This window comes from Anarrhichthys ocellatus, unplaced genomic scaffold (genome assembly GCF_004355925.1).
Source record: "Anarrhichthys ocellatus isolate YVR2014 unplaced genomic scaffold, GSC_Weel_1.0 scaffold129, whole genome shotgun sequence".
In the NCBI taxonomy this organism is placed as follows: domain Eukaryota; kingdom Metazoa; phylum Chordata; class Actinopteri; order Perciformes; family Anarhichadidae; genus Anarrhichthys; species Anarrhichthys ocellatus.
In genome coordinates this window covers 16242-29084 of record NW_022280159.1, presented here as the reverse complement: position 1 = coordinate 29084, position 12843 = coordinate 16242, and the positions used below count along the sequence as shown (strand labels likewise).

The window sequence follows — 12843 nt, the reverse complement described above, 5'->3', positions numbered from 1 at the left end:
TATATGTGTGTGTGTATATATATGTGTGTGTGTATATATATGTGTGTATATATATATATGTGTATATATATGTGTATATATATATATGTGTATATATATGTGTATATATATATATGTGTATATATATGTGTATATATATGTGTATATATATGTGTATATATATATATGTGTATATATATGTGTATATATATGTGTATATATATATATGTGTATATATATATATATGTATATATATACATACATATATTGTCCCAAGTGCTGAGTCCAAACAATGTCTCTATCACAAATGTATCTGACCGCTGTTACATTTCTAATTTGTTTTTTTTACTACAACTTTTAATTTCAAGCCCAAAATTGAACTGGGTATCGAAAAACTGTCCAAAACAAACTAACGAGCCAAAAGAAGCAGATATATATACCAAAGCAGAGATCGTTATATTTTCATTATGCATATAGAATTCCAACAAGAGGCTATTTAATAATGTTTTCAATGGTGTTCTATTGGTTGGGGAATTTTTGACAGGGTTACAGCCCAAAAACATCCTGAGAGCAGCCCAAGTGCACGGACACGGGCTGAGGCTGGAGTACACCTAGCGTTAGCCTTTAGCTTGTTATTAATGGATTCAATTAGCTGACAGCATTGAAGTCCAAATATTAATCCCCAATAGTTACTCTGTTGTGTCTGTTTGCAGTGTGTTGAGCCTTCAGGGCCACCGTAAGCTGCCAGTCAGAAGTGTTAATCCATAAACTCCAAAATAAGTGTGACAGTGAAGCTGTGCAGTAGCAGAATGCTGTAGATCAGTCCTTCCTAAAGACTGGGTAGGACGCACAGGAGATTTATACGGGTCGCAAAAACGTATAGCAGAAAACATAGAATATATCCCACACACTGTTCATGTGTATATATTTTCAATAACGCATGCATAACACTAAATTATGATTTATCAAACATATATCAGTTTGAAATGGCTGGTTTACCTATTTAAGATGATTTAAGGTGATGTGGAAATGGCAGTGAAAATGGTCAGTAAATTATTCACAAATTCTTCTCCCGATTTATAGAGGAGGCCTATTTTGAATTAGGTTGTGATGGTTTATTTTTAAAAGTGGGTCTACAAGAGGAATAGGGATATGGGAGGAGCGATGTATTAACCAAAGGAAGATGGAAACAGGAAAAAACCATTACTCCAATGCTCTGGTTGGGCTCTAAGGACAAAGAGGCACATTATTTACGTATTTATTCTGTTTACTCGGTACTTACTAGGAGGGTGCTGGCCTGTTGTGGGTCAGATCCCCTTTAGAACAACCCCCACCCCTCCAGGAGGGTTCTGTTCAACTGGGCCCCGAGGAGCAGCTTTCTATTAGATGGGCCTAGCGGGGATCAGGTCCTCTGATTCTCAAGCTGTCCCAACAAACGTCTCAATGAAACGGCGCTCAACAAAGTTTGTTCCTACTGCAGGAGTAGTGCTATATTAGATGGGAACGTGTCTGTGTAACTTTGTATGACTTCTGTACAAAATCTTGTGTTCCAGATAAATGAGGAGTTCCGGAGGTGCACCACTATCCCCCTGGAGTCGACCTTTATCTCACAGCTGGACAGCTACACGCCAAAGTTCCTGAAGTTATTCAACTCAAAGGGAGGAGCTGCTGGACTGCGCATGAGGAACGTGTTGATCGACCTGATAAAGGTGAGGTTAAAGTGGTAGAAGGGGACCACGGTCACATAATGTCAATCTAGATTTGTTTTGATAGATAGAATAGATCAAATATCCCTCTAAAATGCCACATTATGACACAGATCTTGAGGAAAAGCATGAAAAATATCAAAAGCTTTTGACATTTGGACAATTTGGCAAGTGTTGCATTTTCGTCAGTTGGATGGCGAGTACTTCTGTCCTGGAACGTGCTCAGAACCCCCCTTAAGGTCAATATAGCTAGGGGAGCATACATCCTCTGCACAGGGTCTGTAGTTTCATGAGGCTGTGATTATCCTAAATCGTACTACTATGATGAACACTAGTGGGCCCATTGGATCCACAAGCTCTCCAGACAACTTATACAATTCAGTTGCTGACGTTTTAGGAACCCCGTTATGCTGAAACCCTTTTTAGAACAGGCAACAAATATATTAACATTCTTTTAGCATTTATGGTTATGATACCAGTACCTTCACTCTAAAACTTTGAAATGCAAAAAACAACCTGTTCAAGACATATACTGTTCCATGTCACTTTCAGCTTATAGACGTCTTATGAAATATTATTGTGATGAATAACTGTAGGACCCACATGCCTCAGTGGTGAAGAAGAGGGACGTGACTCTGAGATGCCTCATTGAGTACTTGGGGGAGACCGTGCAGGAGCTAGTCTCTGACTACTTTGTAAGTACTGTCCTAATTACTGTGTTGTACTTGTAGTTTTGAGGTGTCAGTGTGGTGCTCTGGTGGTTCACTAAACATTACCGTTAGTACTGGACTATGATAATACTGCATGCACTTAAAAACATTGCAGCACTGAGAATGCGCGCACATAGCACAATCTAAAATGAAACGAACAACTAAAGTAAAACCATAACTCCCATGCACTTCAACATACTGTCTCCATAAGTTCAACAGGTAATAATCCTCTCTGATATCTGTTTCAATGTTCATATGGAACAACAAAATGTTCAATATTAAAGAAATTTTAAATCATATGTCGACTGTGGCGAAGTGGATAGCAGGGCCGTTCTTCAATCAGAGGATCGGCTCAGGCTGCACTCGTTGCTTGTGTCCTTGAGCAAGATACTTAACCCCAAAATTGCTCATCTGTAATCTAATGTAATATGAAGAAAGTGACATTTTGTAATAAAAGTAGACATATCTTTTATGAAATAGCTATAAGTGCAAAAAGCGTATTAATGTAATAACTACTCCATTATAACAAAATGTAACTTCTTAAAGTTTTAATAATTTCTGCAATTATTTTACAAACCATTATTTAATTTTTATATTTTTTGCAATCCATTCATGTGATTATTTATTTAAACTTACACTTTCTGTGGCCTCTGGATGGAAGTTGTAGTGCCATACTCCCTTTAGAAAACCTGGTTTACTGCACCCGGATCCGACAGTCTACCCGGCTCAGTCCTGGTTCGTTGAGTCTAATGTACACATACAGTGCAGCATGGAGACTGTAACAAAGTGGAACCATTTGAATAGTTTGGGCTCTTTACTCTCAACACTGAAATAAATGGATCCATGTTTGCATGTTTTCTAGAGAACAGAGGAGGATAAAGTGCACCAGGACCTTCAAACACAGAGCATGAGGATCTATGTGTGTCAGCAGCCAGACGCAGTGGGCATCATCATCAATGGAACTCCGGTGCTGACGGGTCTGGATAGCATGTCCAGAGCCTGCTGCCTACTCCTGGGCCTGACCTATGCCTTAAATCTGGATTATCCTCCCAAACTTGCCAAAACTTTTGAAGTCTTCCAAAGACTGTTTGTGGGACTTGATATGATGCAGCCAAAACCAACATCCAAGTACATCAGCCTGAAAAACAAACTCCTCACGTAAGCAATCGCTGTGCTTTAGGTCGGACTACTTCTTCAAGGCGGTTTGTTAGTGTTCTATTCAGGAGCTGTAGAGGTGCATTCATTAAGGATTGTAATGAATATTCATCATTTGTAATAAGTGTTGAGTGAGTTCAAACATTGAGCGGTACTTCAGAATTGTAGGAACTTAAAACTAGCATCTTGCTAAGGACACATTTTCAAATATCCACAGCAGTTCCAGTTACACCTCTGTAATGTGGTTCCCTTTGTTGGGCAGTTCACTCAAAAGACCCCAAACACACAGATTTCATTATAGTGCAGCTGTTCTTGCTGACAAAGCGTGTTGTTTATACTGAAGAGTTTCAAGTGAGCTGCATTTCCACTTCACCAGACAAAGGTTACTGTAGTTCAAAGCTTTACATTTAGATGTTGCTGACTTTTATTTGAGGTCAAATAATACTGAAACTTTTTAAAGTTATAAAACAATGACTGCTTTTATAAGCAGATTTGTGTTGAGGGGTGTACTGGGGGGGGAATGTCCACTTCTGTAAACACACTTTGTCCAGTTTCAGTATTAGTCCTTGTGAATGGCTGGTAAAGCGTTCACTCAGTCCGTCATAGATCACTCGCCTGGGACTAATCTAAAGAACATTTTGAAAAATGTTGTAGGTTGTGAAGACATTTTTATTTTTTCCACTTTGATGGATTGATGATTGAAATGATTAACATAAAATGTATTTGCTAGATCATTAAGGACATTGTATGATATTGTGATGCTTCTGTTGCATCAGCCACATTGAAGCTGAGTGTCGCATTCCAGCTCGATTATTCACACATGGAGAGTTCAACTGTTTACTTTCAATGTGGACATGTTGACTAGCTTGTCTTTAACATTCCTCCTCCTCTTAAAAAGGAACCTTTTTGGTTAGTCATTGAACCAAAAATGACTTGTAGAATGCATTAATGCTAAAACATTGTTAATAAAACAGGTTTATAATCAAAGCTTCATATGAAGCCGTCAACATCTAATGGTAAAACTATACTGCAATGTTGTGTGTATATAAGACAAGGTCTCTGGTATGTGTGTGTGATAGAGTAAATGTAGGCTGCTGGATTCTAGAGAACTGTTTGTGTGATGTTTCCAGTCGTTCTCTCAGGCACCCATGTGGAAATATGTGCGGACCATGTCAAAGTGTTCAATTACTTTGCTTGCAACCAGCATTAAATATTTTTTAATGAAATAATATGAAGTAATACTTTGAACATTTTTCCAACATACAATGCAAAAACATAAGGGCATGGTGATGAAATATGAAGATAAGCTCTTGTTTAACCAAAGTTTTAGGATTATTTCATGGAGACATTTAACTTGAGCAAAGTTCTCGTATCCTCTCTGCTAATTGCAAACAGTGGAGCACCCTGGTTCTCTCTCTCTGGAGCTCCTCGGCACTCACTTGGCCCACCAGCTTGGCAGAGAAGTGGATCAGGTCCTGCATGAAGAGGCCCACACTCCCTCTTGGTGCCGGTGGGATCTGGGTCAGAGTGCAGCAGTCAAAGTAGAAGTTGATGTTCTTGACCCTGGGGAGGCCCGGCCCCCGCTCCTCAATCCATGTCAGAGGTCTGGAAGGACACCGATTAAATGAATGATTAAACCCGTCTCCACAGCCGGCAAATGAGTGGCACATAACACCCACAATGCAATACTGTAACGCCGCTTGAAAAACTGAAAGTCAGAGCAGAGACTGGAAGACGTTCCCTCTGACATGTCGCTAATATGACCACAGTGAATGATTGGAGGGTTATGATGTAACCGACTAAACCGTGATTGACAGCAATTACAATACAAGCACATTCAACACTGGCATCTGAAGAGCAGCTCAAAACGTTCTGGTTTCTGAAAAAGCTGTCCGGCTGAAACCTCAAGGCCATTCTGACCACGAGAAACTGCTTTTGAAGACACGAGTTGTTCGAAGAAGTCCACAACACTTATTGCTTTTTTTTTTAGAAATCATCCACATGAAAACCAGATGTGCAGTTATCTACTTTATGTATATATAGCTGGAGCACCAAGTACGGATTAATCTCCCGCTGATAATAGTCCCCAACAAACAATTCCCCCTTCTTTGAGTAGAATTTGTTAAACTACAGCAACCAGCTGTTTAGAAACTACAGAGTATTTTAACAAATGAAACTATACACTTTTTAAAGATGCATGTCTTCAGTGGGAGCCCATTGACAGAGTAGGGAAGTCAGTATTAAGGGGCGGAGGAAGACATTGTTGCTTTAAGTCTTTTCATGACTATTTATTCCATCACTGTGGTAGACATACAAGGACACACACACATCCTCTCACCTGTTGTCAGAAGTTAGCAGCGTTGCAGTCATCTTGCTGCAGTTGTTACCAGAGTCTTCCTCCATGGTTGCTACAGAGACCGACAGCTCACCAAACAACTCGACCAACCATGTGAGGCGAGCAATGCCACTGAATGCTGGGAAACCAAATCCAGGCTTCAGAGCTCCACCTTCAACAAATGACACAATGCACACATGATTACATTTCCTTATTGAGGTTTAGCCGGAGTTCCAACCCTAAAATGCAGTCTCTTTGGACAACTGTCACATTCGACTGGTGTGACCGTCAGGCAGGAGTGTTTTCAGCATAGTGTCCAGCATGACATATGATAAACTAAAACAATATATTACTCTCAATTCCCATTTTAAAACAGATGAAGGTTTTGGTCAAAGCTGTGTCAAAGAGACAAACCGTCCTGTCTCTTACCTGTAAAGTGAAGAGTACCTTCCTGCAGGATTTTACCCTCCACCTCTTTCTTCAGTTCTTTGTAGTCTTCTGTCAGCAGCTCAATGTGCTCCTCGTGGAGAATCACTCCTGACACACACACACACAAATGTTGACTGAGATAGAATGAGATGCTTTAACTCCTTAGTTGGGTGTGTGCATTTGCAAAAATGTCATTGAACCCAAGCACTGATCTGAGGATGTAGTCATTGATGAAGTGCAATCAGGACTCGGAATCTTAACCCCAATTGTTTTCTCATAATGCAAGATGTTCAGTACCCCACAAACATGTCATCAATAGTACCGTCAATGATACAGGGTCTGAAACAAATTGATGTACTTCCACTGCTGAGGAGAATTCTTACTGCACTGAGCTCATCCAGCCCGGCTGGTCCTCTGAAGCTCCTCCTCACACTGCACTGGTTCCTTGTGGCTGCTGAAGTCCTATCCAAGACACTGGTGCTGAGAATGGCCCTGGTCAAACTACACCCCCCAGCAGACCCGCTAGGCTCTGCTACTGCCAGTCAGCATGGATCCCTATCACTCTACAAAGTCTCGACTGTTTGCTGGCTCCACAATGAGGGAACCAAGCACCCACTGACATAAGAGCAGCAGAACCACTACACATCTTCAGACTGCACCCAGAAAATGAGAAACAATAAAACTATTTCTTATTGTAGCACTGGACATAGATCAGCATGAGTACATGCAAGTTTCATACTGTTAGAAATTAGCATCACCTTTTTTCTGGGCTAAATCCCAGAGCTCCACAGCAGCCTTGTAGTTCATGGTCATGGGATACTCGACACAGACGTGTTTTCCTGCCTGCAGAAAAGTTCTGATGAGACAGGAGGGAGTGTTCTTTATCAAAATTGGTATGAAAAAACAAACAACTGAATTTTGATTAGAAACTAAGTTGTGCATTTTGTTTCTCAATAGGATTGTAAATAAGTTTAGAGAACAGATCAGCTCCACAACATGTGACATTGCCTATTTACACATTGAGTAGACTCAGCAGCATTCGCTAGGGCCCTGTGAAATCTGTTGGTTTTTCTTTATAGATTTTTTTCCTAAATTCACTGTTTTACATTTAAATTTTCCTGAATTCTGTGTTATGCGATTTAAGCACATTTGGCCATCACAAAAAGTGTGGTGATCATGTGGTGGATGGACTAAATGTTAACAATTCATAAGACTATCTAAAATTGAATTAATGTCAATGAATGCAATCTAACACTATTTTTCTTTATCAAAGAAAGTCATTCAGTGGTTAAAAAACAAACATTCCATCCTCTCCTAAAAGAAAGTGCTCTAAATCAGTGATGAATTCCTCTGAATGATGAATGATTGACAGGCAACAGGCGACCCCTCCCCCAAGTAGCCCCCCCGACAGCTCAGATATTTAACCTGATGCATTGACCCGTTTACTTTCTGTCTCCACCAAAGCATGATATGTTAGGATTATCAACACATGGAACAATGTTTCTGTTAGTAGTGGTCACTTACAATAGATTTTCTAAATGTTTCTTCATCGCCACCATGTTAAAAGTTATTTCAGCACTGCTGCTGTTAAACATCTAATGTTTTATGTTTTTTATTTACTTAAGGCTATATACGAGTGAGAAAATGGTTTGAACTAACTTTACAGAAGGTTGTTATAGTACGTGACTGACCTTTCAATGATTTCCCTAACCCCACACTGATACAAAAATACATTTCCAGTGATCATCTGAACCGCACATTACTCCATGATGAAATGAATCCATGTCGTAGCCATTTTACATTTTAAGTCAAGTACTTAGGTAAAAATACAGATTCTCCAGTTCTGGGAAAGGCTTGCTGTGACATAGTGATTCAATGAATCTAGTGCTTTTCTGATCAGGCATCTGACAAATAAGGTCCACCATCTTATTACATTTGGTTTGTTTTTAGAGAAGATCATTGAATGACATTCAAATCGGAATCGTTTTTTATATATATTTTGGGTAAATACATTTTTGTATTAATCTGGAATGAAAAAAATAATCGTAAGAATATTTAATACAATAGTCATCAGAATAATCTAATCGAAAAAATAATTGTGTGAGATTTATTTATAAAAGAATGATGGTTAGGGGCAAGCCTTACGCATGAGGAAAACCAGGGCTTAAGTTGTCTGGTGTGAACTACGCTACCCGTCTCAGAGCCTCGATGTCAGCGTCGTCTGTAGCGGTCTACATTCTTGTTATTAGTACTCCTTGGACAACAGCTTGACATTGGCGTTAATCCTGCCCCTGGTGCTGATTGGCTAGTTGTTAGTCCCCCCGCTGCTCTTATTATATAGACCAGAGGTCTTCAACAGGGGAGGGAGGTACTGCAGGGGGTCCGTGAAATCTTTGGTTGATTAGACAATTTAATTTTTTTTTTTCTAAACATGAATCTGCCCATTATTTTAATAGTTCAGTATTGTATGAAAGATAACAGGTATGTATATGCATGACAGCGGAACTAATAAGCCATCACTCATTTTCATTTCCACATTCATGTTTAAAATGAAAATGTCAATTTGAATAGCTTGTATGCATGATTATCATGCAATTGACAGACAATGTTGATATTGGCATTGGTATCAGCTGACAAGGTATGTTTATAAATGGCAGTGGCACGGCCACCCTACTCACTGTACTTTGCACATGTTTAAAACAAAAACACCTTTTATTTTTTTGCAACCAATGAACGGAAGTTACTATATTTGGAATATGGAGGAGTGACGCCGGACGCATCTCAGGTAGCGTGAGCAACCTTTCAATCACAGTAGCCCCTCCATAAAGCATACCCTGCTTTATGGTCTGTTTGACTCTAAATGGACCATCATTTACTAAATGAACATCATGCTGTATTGAAGAACACTTGAAACTAGAGATTGAGACCATAAACTCATGTTTACAATGTTTACTGAGGTAATAAATCAAGAGAGAAGTAGAGTCATTTTCTCATAGACTTCTATACAACCAGAGGAGTCGCCCCCTGATGGACAGTAGAGAGAATGCAGGTTTAACACTTCCGCATCTGCTTCACTCAGCAGAACCGGAGGTTGCCGTCTGGTTCATACAACGATGCCAGACAAATGAGTCGACTTGAATGACTGATAAATCGTTCCAGCTCTAATAAGCATACCTCGATCCAAAGGGCACAAGGCTTGGGTTGATTATTATGAGAATGATGTATATCATATACTCTATAACTGAACACCAGAGATTCTGGAACGTCGAGTGATTAACTGAAGAGAACTATTTAATGTGACAGATCAAGTGTAGAGACTTTTTGCAGACTTGCACATTACCTGACGTTGTCCTCGTGCAACGCATTCTCAGTGCAGACGAACGCCACATCAATGTCTTCTCTACCCACAGCTTCTTCTACTGAGATCTGACTCACACCCTGCTGAGGGTCTAAGCTTCTCCTGTTGACAAAAACACCGTCAGCTTGATAATGACAGGAATGCTACTTCGATCAAAGACATTGGCGTCTTTCAAAATGATACAGATAAAATTGTTCCTACCATTTCACAAACGGTATCTGGTGAAATAGCTCCATTTTGAAAAATCCAGATAGGGTTTGTTCATATTAATGTACTGTATTAATAAAATAGCGGGTCTGAGTTAATACAATAATACTGTACGTGTTTTAAGTACTAGTTCTAAGACTCTTTTGGACCGTAAACTACAATGATGGAATCACAGTTGGTAGTTTATTTGGCCCACCTTGATAAAAAATAATGCAATCCAACAGCCCTGCAATAAATTAAGTTTTATTATGTTTTTGTATCTTAACAATAAATCCATGAGTCTCTGTAATGTGTGTGTCCTTCTCATATCTAGAGAACTGTTAAGTCACTCTATTTCACACTTGGCTGGTGCATTGCTGGACACACAAGGATGTGCAGTGTTGAAGTTGGTGCAATTTGGACACAGGACACGTTCAATATAAACTTTTTAAAAAACAAGTGACAGCGCTCTGCGCCACATCAGGGCTTCAGGTCTCAGCTCACTGACTGCAGCTCCCCCTTGCTGCTGGATGAACGAACGATAAAATCGCCGCCGCATGGCTAGGACAGTAATGCTTGTGTTTATCTGTGCATGCTGACAGTCGTGTGTGGGTTACCTGGATATGAACCCTCTGACATTGAGTTCTGCTGCAGGACTGCCAAGTAGAGGAGCCAACATATCTCTGATCCTAACCCAGCCTGCTGTGCCGATGCCGACAACCACTGCCCCCAACATTCTGACTGAAAAGCAAAGAAAGAGAAGAGATGGAGAGTAAAGTGGGTTAAATCTGGTGTCCTGGATATCCAAAATATAATTATGGATAGCCAAGTGAACCCTTTTATGTGTTCCAACCATTTTATCACATAACTTTCCCATTTGGTAAATCATATGTGGGTAAAACTAGCAGATAAATGAAAACAAGTATAGCAGAGCATCATAGCAACATCAGGCTCAACAATATGAATTCCTCAGTAGCTGACCATTTCTTAAAATAGTACCATCTTATTTCATCTCGGCTCACACTGAACTAAAGGGAGCAGTTTGACCGGATTATGTGGGCCTCTTACCCTCTTCTGTAAAGTTAAATACATCAACCTGGTGCACTTTGAGAGCCAAATTAAATCATATATCTATGAAGATCTTTGTGCTCTTGTAAACATGAAAGTGTGAGGAATTTATTGTTTTTGAAGATATAATCATACGATTATTGCGCTGTGCGATCGCATTTTTCAGTGGCTCGAGATGTTCCAGCAGCTATTAGACACTTCAGGACGTGGCCAGGTTGGGATAACGTTACTGCTATGTTCACAAAGTTTAGTCTCCTCTTTAAGAATATATTACAACATTTCGCGATGTTGATGATTTTCATTTTTACAACACAAGATAAAACGTCTAAAAAGTGCTGGTATCCACCCTCAATTAAAAACCTGAAATCATAAAGTGCACTTCTGGTGACGGGGTCACACGAGAAACATCCAGTTCATGCAAAGCCTTTAGTGTAACACACTGTGAGCAGGAGGGACCGTCCAGAGTAAATGTTTAAATGTCTGTTCAGCGACATTTTGCTGAGCGTGCAGTCAATGATGGGAACTATACACGTTACACAACGTGTAGCTAGCGCCTACGTGATAACCACACTATACATTACTCTGTAGGCTCAACCCAGGAAAAATAAATAAATTAATTAAAGCATTTTAACAGCAAGTCAAGGCTTGACTGCAGCTGTTACTTCCGCAATCTACGATAAGAATGTATGATATCATAATGTGGATAATAATGTCATATATTAGAGCACAGCTGGTACCCTCTCTTTTTTACTGCCGAGTCCGACTTTAAATCAGAAAGACAAACCAGCCAGCAGTGTCCACGCGGACCCCGGTACCGTGAGGACTCCGTACCAACGTGAACGGGGACAGTTTTTCCAACTGTGACTTGCAGCGAGCGGAGAAAGCTTAAAGGTGCCTTTTGTTCATCGACGTTCAAGCAGGACACTTCGCTGTTTGCTTACCTGGTTTTCACGGAACTCGTTCGCAACTCACAAGAAGAAGAGCTCTAGCTGTTACTGTTGTCCTTCTGTAGATGTTTCCTCGCTGGAGATGACATAACAGGTAGCTCGCGCTTGCCTAACAACCAGCCGGGCGCGAGGAGTGTTTCACGCGCACGCGCGCCTCGCGCCGCCTTTCACAACGGCGAAAAGTGAAGTTTGAGGCGCGCTCGCTGTGCTGCAGCGGTGAGACCGGCCTACTGCTGGGAAAGGGGCGGAGCTGGGGGTTTTAGGTCCCTCTTCATTAATAGGCCGAACTGAATAATCAGTTCAATTTATGAATTCAATAATGGGTGTAAGAGCCATTTTGTTAGTTTTGTTTTGTACAACCTCCCACCAATTGGGGGCGTACTGCCGGTGTGAATTATGGCACAGGTTATTATAATCAGTGGAGGGTCATTGGATACAAGTGTTGCTGAACAGAGGGGAGCAAACTGTTTTTGGCCGTGCAACAGTTAATGAAGATAGAGGTTGTGATTTCTTTAGTATATGTGGAGGAAATGGATTCATATAGAGAAAGTGGTTGCCCTCTGTTTATGTTCCTGTTCCTAAAATAAAATATATACGTTGGAAACTGGACTTAGTTATTTGGCAACAAATCAGTAACCGTGGTGACTTCTTTGAGAAGCGACAGTCACTACAATGGGTGGTACCAAAAGAACCATATATTGTAATGTTTCCATTATTATACTTACCTACTACTCTCATTATATATATGAATAATTTCTGTCATATGCATTGAATGTGTTGTTACTCTGTTATGTTGTTCATTCTGTACACATGACATCTATCACACTTCTGTTCATCCTGAGTGCAGGGCCGAGATCCTTCTTGTGGCATTGGCACCTCTGTGGCACTCAGCGGCAGTCTGTGGCACTCTGTGGCACTCAGCGGCAGTAAGTGGCACTTCAGCGGCAAGCGTCAGTCAGGTGCCACAACT

At 40.4% G+C, this 12843-nt stretch overlaps 1 protein-coding gene across 1 annotated transcript; it reads right to left on the bottom strand.

Moving 5' to 3' along the window:
- Nucleotides 1-2253: 2253 nt before the first annotated feature.
- blvra (biliverdin reductase A) lies at nucleotides 2254-12027 on the bottom strand. Its single transcript, XM_031877228.1, has 7 exons — nucleotides 11868-12027; nucleotides 10476-10599; nucleotides 9655-9774; nucleotides 7073-7170; nucleotides 6315-6422; nucleotides 5889-6057; nucleotides 2254-5155 (listed from the first exon to the last, which is right to left on the bottom strand). Exons 2-7 carry the CDS (start codon nucleotides 10592-10594, stop codon nucleotides 4900-4902), a joined length of 870 nt encoding a protein of 289 aa, XP_031733088.1. The 5' UTR covers nucleotides 10595-10599; nucleotides 11868-12027; the 3' UTR covers nucleotides 2254-4899.
- Between the last annotated feature and the right edge of the window lie 816 nt (nucleotides 12028-12843).

Coding starts and splice junctions, on each gene's coding strand:
- blvra (XM_031877228.1), bottom strand. CDS start 10,594: ATGTTGGGGGCAGTGGTTGTCGGCATCGGCACAGCAGGCTGGGTTAGG. Junction 6,423..7,072: donor GGATTTAGCCCAGAAAAAAG/GTGATGCTAATT, acceptor TGTGTGTGTCAG/GAGTGATTCTCCACGAGGAG. Junction 5,156..5,888: donor CTGCTAACTTCTGACAACAG/GTGAGAGGATGT, acceptor GTGTCCTTCCAG/ACCTCTGACATGGATTGAGG.